Source organism: Gallinula chloropus (genome assembly GCF_964237585.1).
Source record: "Gallinula chloropus genome assembly, chromosome: 2".
Lineage (NCBI taxonomy): Eukaryota > Metazoa > Chordata > Aves > Gruiformes > Rallidae > Gallinula > Gallinula chloropus.
The window spans coordinates 116,712,658-116,734,850 of NC_140086.1; the positions used below are offsets into that span (position 1 = coordinate 116,712,658).

General features: G+C 37.5%; 1 protein-coding gene across 1 annotated transcript in view; it reads left to right on the forward strand.

Annotated features, from left to right (window-relative positions):
- LARS2 (leucyl-tRNA synthetase 2, mitochondrial) overlaps nucleotides 1-22,193 on the forward strand; it is an 88,222-nt gene that overhangs the window by 18,335 nt on the left and 47,694 nt on the right. The window contains exons 5-7 of the mRNA XM_084260409.1: nucleotides 581-641; nucleotides 8,638-8,727; nucleotides 12,782-12,925. Of these exons, the coding sequence (XP_084116535.1) occupies nucleotides 581-641; nucleotides 8,638-8,727; nucleotides 12,782-12,925 (295 nt within the window). The remainder of the gene's footprint in view (nucleotides 1-580; nucleotides 642-8,637; nucleotides 8,728-12,781; nucleotides 12,926-22,193) is intronic.

Sequence of the window (22,193 nt, forward strand, 5' to 3'; positions counted from 1 at the left end):
TTGGTTGTGATCAGTGCATTAATCAGGGGGAAGCAAGAAAACTGGTGGGGTTTTTTTTGAGAGCTTTTGTAGGGCGTGTCTTCAGTTGATTGGGTAGGATGATTCAGCTCATCTTATAGCCACACCATCACTGAAGCTGAAGCAAGCTACAGCCAGAATAGCACTGCTAGAATACAGCAGGATTAAGCTGATTGAGGAAGTACATCCTACTGCACTGTGAAGATTTCAGTGCCCTTTGGCTCAACTGCAGTAAAGATAATAAAAAATAGTGAGAAGGGATGCTTGAGGAGCATTTCCCTCAAAACAGCAGTAATATATTTGCTTTTCAGTTATGCTCCAATCAAGAGAAGAAAAATCTTTGCCTTGTACACCCAGCCGTTGAAACTGGAGCAGAATGCACTAGGGACTTTGAAAAGTATTTAAGATGAGATTTCTAAAAGTTCCTTGAGTTCCACAGTTAGTGCTTAGAGGTTAACTCGTGCTTTTGATTTCTGAGAGCTTTATGAACACCTGGTTTTGAATATGATCTCATGATAGAGGCATTTTAAGCTAATAAATGTTTTAATTTTTTATTTTGCAGTAATATTCAACACATGAGGGAGCAGTTTGATGCACTAGGTCTGTCTTTTACGTGGGAAAGGGTAAGGTTTTCTTTTTTAAGGGATACTGCTTTATTGTATGATGGATCATTGAAAAACATGGATTTCACCATTTTATTTATGACAATGTAGAAGTCTTTAAAATTGACAGGTTTAAGTTGTTAAGCTGTAAAATTAGATTTTTTAAAAGTGGAAAATAGAGTTTTTCTCAAGCTTCTTATCAAACTCCTCTTACTTTTGACATACTGACATAATCTGATAATCTCAAGGTTCAGGGGAATCTTTTCTTTAAAGTAATTTCAGTTTTGCATTTCAATTTTTCTCTCTGCTCTTTCAGCTCTTTCAAAGTAGCAATTTTCTGTGTTAGAAGTTAGGCAGTAGTCTAAATAATGATTTATGAAGCAGCATGCCACTGTGTTAGGGTATATATATTTTGAGGAGTGATTTTTTTTCTATGTGTATGTTTTCATAATATATTCAAGGGTTTAAAGCCAGTAACTTGAAATGGTGGTTGGGTTTTGGTATTCTAAATTTGAAGCCTGTGTCTGCATTTTCATAGGTGTTCCTATCATGACTGTTTTAGAAAATAGAAATTTGATTTCAAATACTAATGTTTGAGAATCAGATGTTCACCTTGAAAACCATACCAACATGATCAGACATAAGCTAATGTAATATTCAAGATAGAAGAATTAATTTTTGAAGTGATTGTCGGGTTGCTGCATTTGCCACTGAATAGAAGTCAGTCACTACCTTTATATTCTCATCAGTAACCATTGCTTATCACCTTGATATGATTCTGAATAGAGTGATGGAGATGCTAATCTTGGATTTTTATAGCAGTATTGTATATCTGAAAAGGAAAAGGATTAGTTTTCTGGCAGTCTGAGACCTGCCATCTGTTTTCTTTAATCTTGAAGGTGAAATTGTTTATGGGAATGTCTTACATCTAAAAAACATATTTCACCTTGTCATATATATGGCAAGATTTTCACTATAAGCCTTTTTAGTAAGACTTTTTCTCACTAGTCAAACATTTCTCTGCAAATAAAAGGTTTGTTGTGGAAGATTTACTGCACCCATGCTTGACAATTATTTTCTTATATTTAAAACTGTTAGTATCACAGGGATTTTCTGTATATGTAATACAGCATTTCTTCAAAACAGTGAAATCATATGTGTAGGCTGTATTATGGAACACATCAGAGTTGAACGTTGCAGAGTGCCTTTCAAGAAAATTGACAGAAATTCCTGTCTGTATATAGACTTTTGTTTAACCCTTCCATTCTGAAGAAGAGATGGAGAACTGGCAGTACTGAAAACCATGGCAGGAAGTATAAGTATACAGAGGAATGTAATTTCTCATCTCTTTGCCTGTTCTTTGAGGCTTGCTTCCACTTTTCTAGTAAACCATGTTTTTGTTCATGAACTTTGAGAAGTCTCTGGGTACTCGTGGAAAGGGCTTTGATACTGGACAACTACATTCATATGAACAGTTGTGTAACTGAAATAATCTAGAATGCTTTAGGGGAGCACAGTAAGAGTTTAAAAGAGGTAAAAAACGTTCCTTGAAACACAAGGAATTTTGAAGCTTATTAGTTAAATTTCATTTTACCTAGAAAGGCTGCCTTAGTAGCTGGATTAAAACTGACCTGAAGGACCATAGAATCATAGAATGGTCTGGGTTGGAAGGGACCCCAAGGATCAGAGAGTTCCAGCTCCTCTGCCACAAGCAGGACCACCAACCTCCAGCCCTGGATCTACACATGATTGCCCAGGGCCCCATCCAACCTGGCCTTGAACACCTCCAGGGATGGGGCATCCACCACTTCTCTGGGCAGCCCGTTCCAGCACCTCACCACTCTCTCTGTAAAGAACTTCCCCCTAATGTCCAATTTAAACCTTCCCTCCTTTAGCATTAATCCATTCCCCCTTGTCCTGCCATTGTCTACCCTTTTAAAAAGTTGAAGATAAAAGGATAACCATTAGATTTGTTTATTCAGTGCAAAAAATGTACAATGCTGGAGATGTGTCTGTCTTGCATGATCTCCAAATGCCCAGCTCTTTGAGCCAGCCATGGAAGAACCACCTTTGGAAGCGGAACGGCTAAGCTGTGGCAGGGTATATTTTCCAGGCTGATCAAGCCAGCTTCTCTGCAAGGCTAATTAGGCTGGGCAGAGCATCTTACTGCCTCAGCTGCACTGCTTCTGGGCTAGCTCAGGCATCTGTGCTCAGCAGCGCACTTATCTGAAAAGTGAGCCTTTTGAGGTAAGGGGGGTTATTTTTAGTTGTGAAAATTGAGCTTTTTGAGGTAAGGGGCTTTATTTTTAATTGTTTTGTGGGGTTTTTTTGTAATTCTGTACTCCTATGGCACTCAATCAGTGGCTTACAGAATACTGAGACAAGGCAAACATACCCACTGATGTTAGTGACTTGTGTGAAGAATGCAAGAAAAACTTTTTATGTGGGTTAGTCTACTTAACCAAAACTATAGCCCAAAGCAGGGTTCTGGGTTTACTTTAATTTCATTGGTGTTGCTTAAATGTGCTCCTTTGTTGTGCTAAAGCATAGTACTGAGCAAATACATGCTGGAGGGAGCCCGTTCCCCTACATTACATCCATATTTTAGCGTGCAGTGAATTGCCTTCTTAAAGTCAGAACCTGTTATGTTAACTCTCTCCTCTGTGGCCAGCTTAGAGGATATGCGTAGATGATGTGAAGGAAACTGCAATATAGTTTTACCATTTTTGAATTGTTAAGGAAAAAAAAAAGTAGGAAAATAATAAAAAGTCCATTTTAAATACCATGTCCATAATAAAAAGTCCATTTTAAAGTAATGTCTGCTGTTAAAGAAAGTCCTGTCCAGGAATATGAAGACTAATTTTAGTTGTGTTGCTCAGTAAAATAATTGCAAACAAATCCCAGTGCACCTGGGATACAAGTTCTTTTTATTTATCTGGGTTTTTCTCATTCTTCTCTCTTAGAAATCAAAATGCAAAAGTGTCCTTACATTGTAGCAGTCAGGGAAATTATGTAACCAGTAAGGCACTGCAAATAAGGCATTATTAAAAGCTAATTAGATTAGTTCAGAAAGGCAGGTTACAAAGACACTTGAAAATTATTCTCCTAAACAGAAAATGTAAGCTAGCTAAAAGTGTCATTAACTGCATAAAGCAGCTCTGTAAGAACTTTGCTTTAGAGTCGTTTTGAATACTAACAGTGATCTGATATTTTTTCCTTGAAATATGTAAGCATTTTAAGTGCCTCAAGAAATAAATGTTATGGGTTTTAATCACTTTAAAGATTCGGTGATTTTGGGGAGAGATTTTTTAAAAAATAAGAAGAGACAGAATGCTTCTGTTCTGAACATTAATGTTTGTCAGATCCAGGGTTAAAATGCTGCAGTCTGCAGATGGAAGAAATGTTTCTGAGAGACATGAAAACCACCTGGAAAATAAAAGACATTGTGCTTGTGTTTTGTTTCTAAGATAACAATACTCTTGGCATTCCTGGTGATCAGATTTCTCCAAAATGCCATCCCAGGCATCATAGCAAACTGCCTGCCACTTCCTTTAAAAGTGATTTTCAGGGGAATTAGGCAGTGGAATCTTCAAAGATTCATATCATCAGCAACAAGGGATGGAGCGTGTGATATTTTTCCTCTCTGTTGCTCAGGACTGCTGTCAGACTGGCTGCATGTTCCCAGCCAGCCATCAGCTCACCACTACAGTATCAATCTGTAGCTTTCTTCTAGGAGGTAGCTCACACTGCCAACATTTCTTAGTCTTTTCAATTCAGGCATGCCAAGTGACATAGTTTTTTTGCATAACAGTACTGTTCTCCTCCTGCTCTGTACGTCGAAATAGATGAAATCCTTGGTAGATTTTCTTTCTGCGGTTATTTTTCTCTTCAGCTTTGTCCTTGTCATTCTTGTGCGCTGCCTGAGCACACATAAAACTGTAACAGTAGATAGAGCATTACCTGCTAAACTTTCTTTTTACCCACATGTCGGTGATAATCAGTCACCCTGCTTGTGGTTAAATAAAAAAGGAAACTCTCGATACTTTGCAGAAAAGAGATTCGTGCTCCAAAAAGTAGGCACTGCATGACGTTTGGAGCTAATAAAGCATGAAACTAAGGGCCTTTGAAATACAAATATTCAAATGAGTTTAGAAATGTAGTTTGGCCTAGCTCTGAACCTCTGAAAATCAAGTAATTATACTTCCAGAGAGGTCGTGCATGCCCTTTAATGCCAAAATAGGCAAATAATAGATTAAAGACTCTTCAATTTTTCCAAATAGGTTTTGAAAAAATACATTCAGAGTTTTTCTCCTTACCACCTTTTTAATAAGTATCAAGTGCAACATGGCTGCCTTCTAGATAGTGCAAGACTCTGCTAGAAATGAAATTATTACTCATAAACTAGGAAATCTTCTCTCTGGTTATATGTTATTCACAAAGTCTGGTGGATCTCACAACAAATAGACACTTTGATGAAGCCTGTAAATCTTACTTTTATTTTTAAAAAAGAGCTATGAAAGTAGTTTAAAGATGCAACCTTCTTTAAAAAAACAAAACAAAACCCAGTTTTAAGTTTAGAGCTATATGATAGAAAATTGTAAGCATGGAACAGATTTAGAACAGATGATGAATTATAAAAAACAGGTAGTTGAAAATGAGTTTGTCTTGTGTTAGTAACCAAAGTCTTTAATCCAGTTTGTTAGAGGGTTTTTTTTGTTTGTTTGTTCAGGATTTTTTACTCTTGGTTTTCCTGTATTTTTCGTAGCTGGAGGTTTTTTGTCAGATTTTTTAATAATGAATGGCCCTTTAACCTTAACATGAATTTATCCCTTCCTAAGTCACCCTGCTATCACATCTATATTGTAATACTGCTATGGAGTCTGCAACTGAAAATTTATTTACAAAAAATAAATAAGATACTAACTACTCCATCATGCTATTTGTTAGGAACAGATTCCAGTGCTGCAATGAAGGGATTTATCCAGGTAGTTTTGGTAAGGATATATGTACCTTGACAATGTCTGCTGTTTTTAAAAGCAGACCACTTCTAAAGGTCGTTTGTTTTAATTGTTTTCATGATTTGTTTTCATTATTGTCATTCCTTAGGATTAAAGATCAGTAACAGTAACCAGTGATGAAGATTGGTGACTGTATCAGATACTCTCTTTAACCAGCAAGCTGACAAAAGGAAAAAGGGAACCTGAGATTGTGGAGCAGGAGATGCTCTCCGTCCCATTTCATAGCACTTTCTGAAGTGCTGGGGATGGTGGGTTGTCACTAAACATGTTACAGAGCACTGGAGAGCACATGCAGTGGAGACCTGAGCAGCACAGCGTATTTCATACTTTTAAAAAGGGTTCTGATTTTTAGTATATATTTTATCTTTGGAAGAAATATGCTAATCTCCTGTTAATACATATTCACTGAACCGCTTTATGCTGCGGCGCTCTGTATGTGTGCAGTTATGCTAGTGCTCACCTCACAAATGAGAAGCAGGATGTTTGAGATTCAGGCAGGGTGGAAGGGCTCCATCGTGCTATTTTGCAAACCCTTTTATAAACCCTGTTCTGTATCTCTCAGTTAAGTCAGTTGTGTTAATGCACTGCAAATCTTTGCCATGCTTATGAAGTATAAATAGAAACATTAGCATTCACCTTAATTTAAACATGATAGCAGCCTAGTGGAAACTTTCTACCAGACATTATTTATTTAATCAAGATCAGTAGTAACTGGCATACATGGAAAATTATTTTTCACTGTAAGTCTTAATGTGCTAAATGGTAGGGGAAAAGAACTAAACACATTTTGAGATTGACGTGAGGTTGCCGGCTTAGCAGCAGCAGCTTGTTTTGCTTGTTAGTGGTGTAATTTCTTGTTCTTCCTTAACTTCAAATGTTACATCAAGCCTCTGTGGCTATAAAGTGAAATGATCTTGAGTGATCTTTGTGCATCTCAGTGGCCATGCATCACACTGGCTTCAGTGACAGCAGCCTGCTGCGTTTCTTTCTAAAAATGTCAATTTATGACTTGTGAGGGTGCATGGGCATCAGAATCTGTGCCCAGAAGTTAGCTTGTACTGTGCCCTAAACATGCCTGCTTAGACTGAGAAATGTCATCTCTTTTTGCTTCAGCTAACACACAACTGCCATTCAGGGCCAAAAGAACAAATTTTACTACTTTTATTTGACAGCTCCCTTCAGTTGTCTTACCTGTTTGTCTGGTGCTCATATAATCTCATATTGTACCAGAAGGAATTGGCTCTCGTCTTTTGCGTCTCTGTTACTAGAGTGATGAGGCTCTGTTGCCTGTAGTGGCATCACACTGGCAGAACTCCACTGTGTGAGGAATCAGGGGAAAAAATTAAAAATGATTAAACAGAGAGATGGAAATCAGACTTTTATCAAGTGTTTTTTTCAGCGGAGAGCACAGGGCTTTAATCAAGCGCCTGGTTTTTGTGCCTACATCTTCACATGCTGTGCTGAAAACTTGCCATTAAATGTCTCTTTCTGGTCTTGAAAGCCTCTTATACACACTTTTGAGGCATATCTATTCAAAGGTCACATCAATTGTTCAAAGCAGCATTTCAGCAATGCCATATAAAGTTGTAGAAAAAGAAGAAAATTTTTATGTAGAGTGTTTCAGATGTCATAGGAGTAGCAGATGACGCTGATGTTGCATGTGGTGGGAAGCTTAGATGATAGGAAGGCCTGGCTGAAAGACATTTCACACTTGGAGCTATTTCAGGTAGTTGATAACTATTTGCAAATGGAATAAATTTTATCAGTGACTTGTTGTCAACCTTGTAACTCTAATAGAAGTTTTTGTGGATGAGAAATTCAGCGTAGGAGCCATCTTCCACTCCAATAACTACAATTGTGGTCCAACAGAAATGTTATGGGAATGTTTCTTCTTTAAACATGTGCGAGTCCAGCAGGAAAGCTGTTGGGGAGGGAAATACTATTTGTTTATTGTAACATATTTATGATGTAAACAGAGCTTAAATACTGAGTTCCGCAGTTGTTTTCACTTTGGCCAAACTTTAAAATATGTTTGTAAAAATGGATGTGTATCCATGGTGCCTGTAAAACACTGTATCTAGAGAAAATTTGGAGTCTACCTGAGATGTTTATGTTTTTTTAAGAACAATCATTTACAGTGTGGAACTTTGTGAGCAGGTGATAAGTAGTTTGGGATTCAATTATTAGGGTTCACTGAAAACTTATAAAATGTTTGCAAATTTTAAAAAACCCTATCCATTATGTTGTTAACCTGCTGTTCTCTGATTGCTTCTTCTTATGATGTCTTTTATTTTTATCTGACTTTATTTCCCTCACATTTTGTGGCTTCTTTCACAATTGTTCTTCACCGCTAATTAACACAGATTATTCTCCTACCTTGAGCTTGCATGCCTTTTAAAACAGTCCCTTATTTGACCTTTGATTGCAAGATATCCTTGGCTAGTCTTTCATCTTGAAGTTGGGAGTCCTACCCCATACTCCTTCCACTGTCCTACACATTGCCAACAGCCTTGGTTTGTTGGTGCTGTTCTGCTGCCCCATTTACTGCTTCAGCTGTAGGTTCCTCCAGTTGTCTTGCTTCTCAGCAGCCACCTCCCTGCTGCCTCCGAACTGGTTCTGTTTTGCTTTCCATTGCTGAGCTTCAAAGGAGAGGCAGCATGGCTAAGATGACATCTTCAGTTGAGTTTTACTTTTTTCTGGTTTTGCTGGTTCCTTTGTCAGGCAGCTGTGGTCATTTCCATTCATCTTGTGCTCTCATATCTATCAGCATTAATCATACAGAGTTCTTTTATTCCATGTTAACAGGAAAATCTGTGCATCAAACCTGCACAAAGTTCTTTAGTTCTGTGTACAGGTGAACACCACTTATTATAAACATTGCCCAAAAAATGTGTTCGTGTTTTCTCTGTGATATATATATGCCCGAGTTCATTGTTTAAGTTAAAATACTGTAAGAAAATACTAAGAATGATTTGAGGAATTTTATTTTATTTCTACAGGAAGTAACCACTTGCTCACCAGAGTACTACAAATGGACGCAATATTTCTTTCTTAAGCTTTTTGAAGCTGGGATAGTGTATCAAAAAGAGGTAGGTACAAACTTTGACCTTTAATGTTTTGCAGATCCACTAACTCGAAGTCACTCATTATGTCACTGGTACATTGCTGGATCGTCCATTCACGTTCCTTAAGTGGATTGTGTTCCAATGGTTTTAAATAATTGCAAAATATAATTAAACTTATACATATTTACACTGATCAGAACATAGCTACTGTTAGTTTATTTCATGGCTTTAATATAGAATTTTCTACGTCTTATCTTCCCTCTCATGAAAACATATGGGATAATGTGCTTATGAGAAGCCTTTTCAGCAGCAAGATTATTTAACTATACAGCATTACCAGGATGCTGTCTCCGAACTTAAAGAGTGGGATAGAGGAGGTGGAGATCCTGTGCCTAATTGTCCAGTTCTCAGACCCTGTTTGTGATCTCTAAACTGTTATAGAAATGTTGCACTATAAGGCTATCACAGCTGTTTTTCTTTCAGAGTACATAAAGAAAATATTTGCCTTTACAATATTTTGTAAGTAATATACATCAGGCTATCTGAGAAAGGAAGGGTTCAGGTAAAATGAAGATGTTAATGAGCATCCTGAAGAGCCACAGCAATGCAGTTCCAGAATACCTGAACAGTTGCACTTAAACAAAGCTGCAAGTTAATGAATGTTTCTAACTTAAAATGGAAATGAGGAATTCTTAAATATGCTTTGAAATTTCATTTGTATTCTATAGAAACCAGGAAACCCTATAGGATCTAATTAGGGATGTACTCATTATTTTCTTAACCCAGAGATTGAGGTTGATGGTGAAAGGTAGCATTTGGAATGGCAGGGTGTTACTGAGCTACTTCCCCTATTTCAACAGGCAAGGTATATTCTATGATCTTAAATGATAAGCAGCAAAATGATTCAATATTGGATTTGTCCTAACATACTGGGTTGGGGGGGGCATGCTCTTTTTTTTTTCTTTTCTGTAAGTATTTTCTGTGTTTGTAATAAACAGTTAACCCCTAGCTTTGCCATAACCAGCTACATTTTATCTGTAAATTTGTTTGCTTGATGAGTGATCCTGGGCACTTCTGAAAAGCACAAGGCTTGCTGCTTTGTTAGAAGATACACACAATACATTTGGACAAAGGGTCCTGGTACCGTGAGATCCTGGAGGTGTTTGGGTACTGGTGATTGGATCTGCTTCCCTCTTATGAGTCAAGGATCAGTTTGAGGACTTAAATCAGCATCTGTCAACCTGTAGGCATGTAATCTCTGGTGGATATAAGCGAGCTGCTTTTTAGCAGGAAACAGATGGCAGAGATAGCCCATAACCATGGGTTGGTCCCTTCAAACAGTCATGTATGCTTAAAGCATATATTTATCCCATGACTTCAGCCTACCTGCAGTGCATGTTAGGCATTACTTTTGCACAGCTTGAAGCCTCCTGTCTTACAATTTCATTTTGGGTACAAGGAGATAATTCATAGCCTTACTGTGGCGATAAGAATAATGTATATAGAGTGTTAGTCTAGGGGATGCTTTGTTACAGGAGTACGTCTGTCTTGCCAGAAATTACCCAGGCAGGGAGACACAGACTGAGTATGTCCAGGAGCTGGAATTAGTGAGCATTAACAGCGTCTGTCTGCACGCTGCAGCATCCAGAGAGGGCATCTTTATTCACTGTAGAAAAGTCCTCTCTGTTCTTACTGCAGTACTGATCTAGTCGGTGTACTGTAGAGGTTATTGACCTGGCCAGATGTGGGTGTGTTATTTAGGTTGGAATTAATTTCTTCCTAGACTCTATTGATTATTTTGATCAGGTATCTGTAGGCTGTAGCGGAACCATAGGCACCAAACCTGGAGACAGATATTTATGCTATAGATACGTGAAGGTAGATGAGATAAATCCTACCTTAAAAGCACATGGTCTGCATTGGTTTAGTGAGGAGACTCAAATATTGCTGGTCTCTCTACGTGTCAGTGCTGTGCTCTCTTTGCATAGATGACATTTAGCAGATTACTGGGGCCGGACTTTCCGAGGCTGTCGGTGCCAAGAAATTGCCCGTGCGAGGTACAAGTAGAAACTAAGGATTGAATGGATTTAATGGAATATCCTCCTCTGGATATTAGTCAAAAGGCTGTGAGAGATGGAAGGAACAAAATGCACCTCTAAAAATTCACAGACAAGACCTTTCAGCTACGGATTTCTTAAATATGTATCTGCTTTGTTTTGCATGATTTATTTAGATAAACCTTCCCCTTATGAATCATGATGATATGTTACACTAAATTATTATACTCAGATAGATCAGTGCATTTACCTTCTAAAATCTTACCATTCATTTGATTCACTATCATCAAAACAGAAACAGCATTTTTTTTCCTCAACTTTGAGTCATAACCAATTTAATACAAGCATACACTAATACCACTTTATGCAACTGACATTTTATTACTTCTTAATATTATCTGATTTATCTCTCTTTAGCTGTTACTTTAACTTTGTGGTGGTGGTGGATTTTTTCCCAGGCTTATAAATGAGAAGATCATTACTTATGAGCCAACTTCACAATGTGTTGTATCAGTACTGAAGAAATTGTGTGTTCTGAAACTCTAGAAAATAGAGCTGTAGTAGTGGAAGATACTGACTGCTTTTAATTTCCCAGTGAATTTTCAGAAGCTTTTCATAAAAAAACAGGGCGGTGTTTCTGGTAGGTAAAAGGTAGGCGAACTGTAAAAAGTTTAAATTTGAATGACATACTGAATTCACACAAGCTTCATTTGAAAGTGAGTTTGTTTTTATCGAAGATCTTCGTTATAATAAATTTTGTATAAATCAACATAGTCGTTGTGCACAGACTCGTGCATGCATACACAAATAATCCACGCCCTGATAAGAAAACCAGCAACAGTATTCCTAAGGAAGAGGATCCATGCATCTGTCTTTCTGCTGTCCTCACCACAAGATTTATAAAAGGGTTGTGATACTTATTATTTCCAAGAATATGTAGCATATTTAAAATTAAGCTGTATCAGTTGTTTGGAAACTGGGGCATTTTGGAACATGATCAGTGATAGATAAAATTTAATGTAATATGAGGACTGAGTAGTTTTTAGGTTGAGATACTAAGCTGTCCCCATACCCAAAGAATGCATTTGAAATCGTCAAATAACATGTCATGTATTAGAATGCTATGGAGCTGGAGATGCTCTTCTTCACTCAGGCAGATTTAACTTCGATTTAGCTCAAGTACTAAATAACACTCAAAATAATTTATTACTTTATAATTTTAATTAATTTATTTTTCTTCTTTCTGTTTGTTTTTTCAAGTTAATGTCTAGGATTGAATACCAACTCTGGAATGTTTGTTAGAATTCTTTTGTGGTCTTAGATTCTTTATGATGAGCTAAATTGTTCATCAGTGGGGGGAGGAATGTCAGTTTGATTTCTTCTTCCAACCCAGTATGTTCACAGAATCACAGAATTGTAGGGGTTGTTATGTCTGTTATTTTAGTTAGCCCTCAAAAACCAAGGTTTGTAGAGTTGAACACCAACATTTATTTAACTTTAAATTTTCCTTGATGTATTTATACTGATAAGGAAAGATGATTTCAAATGTAATCCACACAGCTGACAGAAGTTAAGTGCAGAGAATACCAACTCTTTCACTTGAAATTAAGTTGACCACTATAATACTTCTGTGTGATTCTCTCCTCTCAATTTGGAGATCCTCAGTTGTTCATCCCCCTTAGTCTGACTCAATGCTTTTGGATTAGTGGTGGACAGCTTTTAAGCATCGAACTATGCAGTTTGCAGTGTAGTCAGTTGGAACACTTATCTATTTAATATTCAAGTGTCAGCCTCTACCACTAACATGATCAGTCAAGGCAAATGCTGCCAACTGCTTGTGTTGATTTTTTTTTTGTTTGGAGAAGATGAATATTCAAAATATCCTCAGTTGAGTCCGTGTCACTAATTCAAATGGGTGTTACACAAACTTAGGAAACTCAGGGGCCCGATGAATGTTTCCAGATAAGTCTGGTTGTGAAATAGCTGCTGAAAATATTTTTTCTTCTTGCAACCTTTTTTAGGCCTTGGTTAATTGGGATCCAGTGGATCAGACTGTTCTAGCCAATGAACAGGTGGATGACAATGGTTGCTCGTGGCGTTCGGGAGCAAAAGTGGAACAGAAATACCTCAAACAGTGGTTTATCAAAACTACTGCTTATGCAAAGGTATGAGAATGCAGTTCTTTCAAATTATGGTAGCACTTAAGAGGTGACTTCTCACCCAGAAATACTCATCAAACTGAATGTGGTCTTTTTTTATATGTAAATTCTATAATAATAGATGTGATTTCTCCCTCTGTGTTTGTGCGTGTGTATAAAAATTATTATCTTTCTGTTTACATCCTTAAGAATTCCAAGTAATTGGTGTGGGATTAAGTTTTGGAGAAATCAAAAAGCATAAATTAGAGGTGAATGAATGAATTCACATATTGTCATCCCATATTTACCATTAAGTGCTTTTCTGCATATTTTGAGTGTACAGCTGTGCAGGCTTTTGAACTAGAAACTTGTTTGCCTAGTCAACCTGTTGAACTTACAGGCATGGTATAAGCAATGGAGTACAGCCTGTCACCTAGTGTTCATTTTCTATTATACTTTGTACTCTATTTTATTTTATCTAAGTAAAAAAAATATTTTCAAATTATTTAAACATCCTATTTTGATATGGGCTCGAGTTTTGATTGTGATGCAACATCACAGCTTCCACATAGAGGAATTCTTCAACAAGATTTTTGGCTTTATGCTCTCTGAGATGAAAGTGTTGACTTACAGTTTTGTCTGGGTGAAGTTTTCATTCCATCCAAGTGTTCTCTGTATTGAGATTTCAAGTACAGATTAAGAAGGCTATTCCCAAGAAAATATTAAAAATTCATCTTTGACCCTTTTCCTGTGTCTCAGATACAAAAGACCAAAGAAGAAGAAATTCAGGTCTCACTCTAGGTACGTTCATACAGAGAGGGTACTTGAGATGGATGTTTTCTGATCGTGCTGCCTGTTCTGGCAGTAGGGAGGGAACATTTGCTATAGCTGAAGGAAAAGTGGAGCATGTCTGCGCAATCAAAAAATGATCACAATGTTCTGAGCTTTTTCTTGGTAATCTTGTTGCCAGGTTTCTTGATGACCTTTGTGATATTTCAGTATCTCCCCCAACTCACTGTTTCCCTCAATTAGAGGCTGGAACTTCGCTGGAGTGTCTACCTGTGCTAATACATCTTTTATCTCTTGCTTTTAATAGGTTCTGGAAATGATGACTGGTATTTCTGGGCTGTATCCATACTTGTACCAAATCACTGTTTAGTTATCTCCCTCTAAGAAGGGTGAATCAGCCTTTAATTTTTTCTCATAAAGACCAAAAAGACAAGACTGAGGAGCATTTCAGTAACCTTGAAAACACCCTTGGCTTGTGGGATTATTGTCTCTTGCTCAATATGCACCCTGCTCTAGGGAGGATGATTTATCTTTTGCCTTGTATTCCCTGATCTAAGAAATGTCTCTACAGGAAAGGCATCACCTCTTGGGATGATCACATCTCCCATGTATAATTCTCCAGTAAGTAGGCCCAGCAGATTACAAGAGGGAACTTTGCCTCCACAGCACCCAAATTTTCACTTCAGGTGACTACCATATCCCGTGCCTACATGAAGGTCAAAAATGCAAACAACCCCTTGCCCTTGAACATCTTCATGGCATCATTTTTGAGAGCTGCTTTTACTTTTCATTTGCTGATGTACATTTATATCAACTTCTACAAAACCTTTTAGCATTACTACAGAGGGCACCTGAGTACAGATCTCTGCAAAGGTTTCCCAAGATAGAGTCTGTACATGATTGATATTCTGTAGGACCTATGCAAGATAATACAACCAGGTTGATGAATGATGCCATATTGCTCCTAGCTCAAGTGCTTTGGCAGGCATTGCCTTCATGTGCTCCCACTTCTTGTTCAGTGACAGATGCTACCAAGTACCAGCAGGTGGTTTGGATTTTCCTTTTTACTCACCCTCCACTGACTCTCATTTTTGTTGCTGTGGTTCTGGCACATTTTGAACAGTCTCACTTTGCTTCTTTTGGCAAGGGTTTTAAACATTTGGTTGTACAGGGGGAATTATTTATTTTTTTCCCCTCCAAACCTTCAAATAAGAATTGCAGATTACCAGACTCTGCTATTCTAAGTCCATTATCTGGTATTTGATTGATTTTATGCTTTGGAAGATCAAATAAATAAATAAGTAAATAAATTCCTAGATAGCATAGCATGTTATGCCTTACTTCCTGAAGAAGACTATTTTGTCATACAGGTCTGAATGGTCCATGCAAGCTACAACTCTTTGGAGGAAGACTGTTAAGTTCTGTGACCACAATGCCCTCAGCATTTGCCAGAAGCAAATTAGAGATCTTAATTGCTACAAGTTTGCTTCCTCTTTCTGAATATCTTGACTTGCTGTCCTCAAAACACAACTTTGCACACATTTCTTCATTCTTACAGTAGTCATCTCAGCACTTTTCAAGGAGTGGTAAGAAACATGAGTCCTTCCTTCTAAACCTGTTTTTTTTGTATACTTTTTCTTTGGATTCAGGCTGTTGACAGTTGATCTGAATCCCTATTGTCCTAAATAACATAGTGTTGAACACCATGATTTTAGCAGATATTCTTCCCAGTCTAATCCTCGAGTCTTCTTGTCCACCTCTTTTCAAAAGCCCTTGCTGGGAGACTGGGCTTTGATGAGAGATGTTCATTGACCTTCATCATCTAGAGAGCCTTTCTTCTTGGACTGGAGGGTTCAGATTTTACAGATCTAGTCCCAGTAGGTGTGGTGGATAAAGGCAGCTCTTTAACCTTAAGAACCTAAAGATCATTAATCACTAATACGATTTTAGGATGATAACATTAGTGGTGATAATACTTTCACTTCAGCAGGGGAGATTGTTTCATGCCTCTTGATCTTGGAAGACACACATTTCCATAAATAGATTTTCCTGGCTGACATCACAGACCAGAGTCATTACCAGTACAATTTCCTTTTCTTCAAAGTCTTTGCTGCTCAGACACTTCAGATATTTGTACTTCTAATGAGTGCAACAATTAGGGTGGTTTATACCCTTACCTGACAGCTTGCCAATGAACATACCTCTCTAGAATAATACTAGGTAGGTTCTTTGTGGATCTCACTTTCCTTTTTCTTCAGTTGTTTAGGGCTCATCATGAATATGCATACAGTACTTTCTCTGCAGTTACTTTCAGGCACCTGAAGGCTCAGGATGCTTCAGAGTAGAGAGCATTTTTATCCAAGTTGAGCTGAGATAGTGAAGGTTGCTGACAGTACTCTCTATGTGAGACTCTAAATGGGAAATCTGAGAGGACATTCTAAATATTATCTTTAATGAGACTGGGGGTCTTAAATCCATGGTTCACTTTTTTTTTTTCTTTGAAAAACCTAATAGAAACAGAAGTTTGCCTTTCCAGAACTTGTCTGGCCCTGAGGTCTTTATTTCCAATATCTGAGTCAGTTGCCTGCTAAACATGTTTTGTCCAGTTCTGCTTATTTTGAAGGTGTCCAGAAATTCAAGGCAAGATGGTGCCATATTATCATGGTCCAAATCATTCTGATGCAAAGACCCATAATTTCTGTCAGCACAGAGTAGCTTTTGGGTCTTTGGGCCTTACTGCCAGGATGTAGGCTTACATTATATTTTCTACCTGGTGCAGCCACAAATTATTTTGTTGTAACTATTCAACCTATGTCTACTGCATATTGAGGACCTTTCTGTATTCCTGTCTTTCACCCACGTGTTATTTTAGGTTTTCTCCTGCATCTCACAACCTTAATAAATACTTGTAAGGGTGATCTTCATCTGCAGTGCTTAAATTCCTAGTCAAATTAACAAGGACTTACATGATCAGTAATAGGCTGTGAAATCATCCTGTGCATTGCAGGAGTCAGTGTTTCATTCCTACACATGCTATTCCATAGATTTCTCATGTGTCCAGAGGAATCATCTTCTGTGGGTTTGCTTTGATTTGTTTACTGTTACTGCACCAGCTCATAGTCCTGTCTTGAAGCAAAGGATGCAAACAAACAAAATGCTGTTTGCTCACATGGCAATTTACCATTGGCAATGAGGTTTTTTCAGAGGGCAAAAATATTGACCATGATTGAAATGCTTAGCAGAAACCATTTTGGTTATGTAAAGCAATAAAGTAATCACAGCCCATTTTTTACACTGTGAAGTACATATGAAAGGGTCTAGCAGCTTTTGTGGGGTTTTAAAGAACATTTTAATTGTCATTTTTCTTTTGACAGATTTCCTTGATAAAAGTAGAATGCCTAACTGATGGCATTATTATTCAAATTGTTGTCTGTGCATTTAAGATGTTTAAGCTAAAACATTTAGTTGCTATGGTAACCCAGCTGAATCTGTAGGCAGATTCATTGGAAAAATCTATCTGTAAATGTTAGTATTTTCTGTGTGTACCTGTAAATTGCCCTCATGCTTTTTTATGCACAGCCAACTGAGTCCTCAAATGAGAATCTGTATGTTTAGTCTTAAAATAGTCCCTGGTCTTCATCAATTAATTGTATACAGTATCTTTTCATATTTAACTTTACAAAAATCACCCAAATATCCAGAAAATTATCTCTTTTTTTTTTTTGAAGAAAATAAAAGAGAAGCAACTTGAAACTTCAAGTTTTGCCTTAAATAATTTTGCCTTTTTTGCACAGCAGTAGCATAGTGTATGTGTGTTTGATTTAAATACTGGGGGAAGTGAAAGGGCCTGTAAAGTTCTGCCACTTTAATTTACATCTAAGTCATCTTTATCTTATAATTTTTTTAAAATATTTTATTTTATAGAGTTTTTCTTTCATTCTGACATTTACAGACAAATCCTTCCTTCTCACATTCTGTGAAGTGTAGAACTTAGATGTTTAGCATGGTGCTAAATCTGCAAGGGGAAAGCAACAGAAGATCTACCAGTTCTTCTCCAGCTTTATTATGGGTTTGACAGTATTTTCTCTAGTCTGAATAGAATTGGAATTGTTTTACATATCTGTGTTTTGCTTGATTTAAAGAAAAAAAATATTTGATGTTATTTCTGAGATATTAAGCAGAATGGTAACAAAATGTAGTGAAACTGAAGTACTGCATTTTAGGAGTCTTGACAAAACTTAGGGTTTCATAGCATGCTTCATCATTGAGGAGAACAGAAATGCTGGCTCTGTAGATTTTCATACCTTATGTGTAAATTTTTTTCACTTCCCACACTTGGGGTGTAGCTTAGAGTTGTCTTCTTCCTACTGAATGGGCCTAATAAACATGACTTTGAAACTCTTCCTCTGACTGGAGCTGAGAGCTCTCTCCTGGACAGGGACCAAGAGTGCTGTCTCCACAGCTTGCTTAGCACTTCATTAATAAAAAAGATGACACCTGTTTCGTCATCTTGGCAAGAGAGAAAATTGTCTGTGGGTATCCAGACCAGGCTGATCTCTTCCCCTCTGTTTAAGTGCAGCATCTCATTTGTTGTTGCAGTAATGCAAATTTAAGTTCCTGCTGGTATTGCATTAATCAAAACAGTGAATGCTCAGTACTACTAAAAGCGATAACAAATGTTTTAAAGAGCTTTAATGTTTATGGAATCGACTACTCACGTATCCCAAATATATGCTTCGTTATACTGGAAGGGAAATACCTTCTCTTTGGTAATTGCTACAGTGAGAGAGCTCTGGATAGCAAATCTGGCAAAGAACACTGGCTTTACTTTTTGCTTTTGAGGAATCATTTCTTTGCCTACAAGGTCAAACCAGAAGGTGTTTGTTGACCATAAATTATATGATAAAGAAAGGGAAAAACCTCTGACTGTTCAGACATTTACAAGAAAGAATTTTAAGCACGCACAGTATGTCTTTCTCCTTTTTAATATATGTTTTCAGTGTACTTCACACATGGGAAATAAGAGTCAAAGAGTGAGCAACAATAGTACAGGCAGAAGCTACTGAAGGAAGATAATAAAATAACCCCAGAAACAAAAAAACACAACCAAAAAGCAAGAAAAGATTAAATACCAGCAGAAGCTGTGCTGCATAATCACAGTTGGAACTATGCACTAGAGTGCAAAATAAAACAGTGGGCATTCTAACTTTAATTTCCCGTACTTTAGTTAATATATTAAGTTGTATTAAATGATTTTGTGTAATCTTTAGTTTATATTTGGTTACTCTTTTAGGAGGGTTAATCAAATAAAATGAAACTTTTCATTTTAATCCAAACAGATCTTCAATATTTCTTTGGTGTTTTCTTAGAAGCAGGACTTTTTGGGTTTATTTTATTTTAATTTATTAGAAGACAACCTTATTTGCTAATGAGTTGAATGCTTTTGAAATGAAACCCTTTGATGACCTTTTTATTTTAGCTCCTTGTCTGTCTTGAACTGGGCAGCCCAGAACTGGACCAGGTGTGGCCTCTGCAGGGCAGAGCAGAAGGGAAGGATCACCTGTTTTGACCTGCTGGCCATGCTCTTCTTTGATGCATCTCAGGCCACCATTGGTCTTCTTGGTTGTGAGGGCACATTGCTTGCTCATGAAGAGCTTCTTGTCTACCAGGACTCCCAGGTCCAAATCTGCAGTGCTGCTTCCCAGCAGGTCAACCCCTAACCTGTAGTGGTGCTTGGGGTTATTTTTTTCCAGGTGCAGGATCCTACACTTGCCGTTGTTGAATTTCTTTAGGTTCCTCTCCACCCAAGTCTCTGGCCTCTCCAGGTCCCACTGAATGGCAATGCAGCCTTCTGGGGTATCAGCCACTTCTAGTTTTGTATCATCACCAAACTTGCTGAGGGTACACTCTGTACCCTCATCCAGGTCACTGGTGAATAGGTCGAACAAGATTGGACCCAGTGCAGTGCCCTGGGACACACTGTTTGCTGCAGGCATCTGACTGGGCTCTGCACTGCTTGTGGCAACCCTCTGAGCTCTGCCATTCAGGCAGTTCTCAGCACACCTCACTGTCCACCTACCACACCCACGCTCCCTAAGCTTACCTATGTTATGGGAGACAGTGTCAGAAGCGTTACTGAAGTCAAAGTAGACAACATCCACTGCTCTCCCCTCATCCACCATGCCAGTCATGCCAGTTCCTGAAGTCAGAGCCTGGATTTTTTAAGTGTTCAGCAGAATCCTCCCTCTTTGAACTACAAGCAGAAGGGGGGCTTTTGGAGTTGAGATACTCTGGGGAAATTATAAAGCATTTCTGTTCTTTGACTTTAAGTACTTTTTTCTGTCTGAAGTTTGCCAAACTAAAGTTCTGTTTCTCTCTGAATCTTTGACAGACTAAACAGCTGGGTATGTGAGATTAGAATATTACTTTCAGATGCTTTAGTTCTAGTTTCAGGCTCGGTCATCTTTGTGTGTGATGAATTTTCAGCAAACTCGTCTTGATTTTGTGACCCTCTGATCATCTGAACTGGTTGACTTTCATCTTCAAGCTATGTCAGAATTTCTAGGTGTTCTGAAAGATTAAAGCAGTCCTGTGAAACATTAGTTTAACCCTGGATCTTCAACTTCTTCAGCACTTAAGTCAAACTTTCCTAAAGGTGTGAGAGCCTTGAAGTGATTTTCATCCCTGAGTGTAGCTTTGATTTCTTTAGCTTTTTCCTGAGTCTGTCTATCTTTAGATCTGAAAGACTGCCAAAATGTATTTATGCTTTGCCTTGACTAGTGTTTAATTAAGATGGGAGTAATTTCTCCTGTAATTAGACGTCTGCTTTTTAAGTTTTATCGTCTCTTCCTGAGCCATGAACAGTGAGAGCAGAAAGACTCTGCTAACTTAATGCTTCCAAGTTTCTCACTATCAAGTCATCACCAGAAATTTGAAAATGGAATTTATTTGATAAGTTTATCAGCTTATTGGATTGTAATGCTGCTTTTGTTCTTTACCCCTTGCAGGATTCAACTTGGTTTTACTTTTGTTTATTTGCCTATGTGCTGGGAACCTTCTTGCTGCAGAAATGACTAGGAGTTATGTACATACCCTTAAGGGTCAAAGTTTTTGTTTAAGGAATCGTGTCAGTAATTAGAAAATAATAGTTTGGGCAGAATTAATGAGAATAACATAGCAGTGATTTTAAAAAAGAACATGGAAATACATGGAAATAATACTTAACTTTTAATATACTAGTTTATAATATTCAGGAATTTCTGTGCTAGTGTTGATCAGCTTCAGTTTGTTTTGTATACCTAAACAGGCTACATATAACTTTTAAAAAATTAGTAGTAGTTTTAACATATACTTATAGATTTATGCTTTTGCAGGGTGTAGTGCAATTGGATTTGACAACAAAAAGGTTTTTTAAAGGATTTCCCTTAAGGAATTTTTAAAAACCCTCCTAATTTGCGTGGATGGAATGTGAATGTACATGCATTGATGCATGTAAGAATTAGTCTGCTTCTCTACTTTCTGTTAGTAAGTATCCAGAAACAGTGGATACCAGCAGTATAAATACTATATTTTTTTTTTGCCAAAGTAACATGATGTGTTTGTGGTTTACATCTTGTTCACTTTCTACTTGAGCTGCTATTCATAGCCTTGACAAGAAACCAGTGAAGTGTGTTGAGTACAAAGAGCAGAGAACCATGATTCCATATTGAAACATCCTAAAGGGCTTTTTTTTTTTGGTATTTGGGGATTTTTTCTTATCACACTGTACTATGCTTCATGTGCATATTAAGATGTGAAGGGTTTGTGTTTGCAAACTCAGCTAGGTTGTGTCATCATGCAGAGTAAATGTTATCTTCATTCAGCTGATCCCCTATTTAGCTGCATGAATCAATTGCATTATCAAGGGAGGAATTGGGCTAAGTCAAACATTAGCCTATAGTTACTAATAAGGCCATCTAACTAGAATGAAAATCATCACACTGGCATTAAGGATCTTGATGTATTAATCCTGCAGCAAAAAGCCATCTAGAAAGTTTTTCTAGGAAGCAGTTCCAGACTGTACAGTTTCAGTAGAGCACATGCCTGTTCAGCTGCTTCTGCCAGCAAAATGCAACGTAGATTGGGATGGATATCCAAGCAGGAGGATTTATAAAAATCTACTAATGTGTCCAGCCAGTTCTCTGTGCATTGGCCCGTTTTCATTCTTTCTAAAATGCATAAAATTCTTACAAAGAATGTATCTAAGTATCATGTAGTTTTGTATCTCTGTATCTACATATACATCTTTCTGTATCTCCAGTTATTTGTTGTTCTTTGGCAGGTATGTATATATATACGTGGGTTGTTCATGGGAGATAAAGCTCAGTTGTGTCTTGAAGACTGAAATTAATGAGAACAATGAGAATTTGGCATTCTCTGTGTTATAATGTAATTGTGAGCTGCAACTGATTAAAGTCACAGTATGATTAAAAACCTTCCAAAACCTTACCATTCCTTTATTTATAAA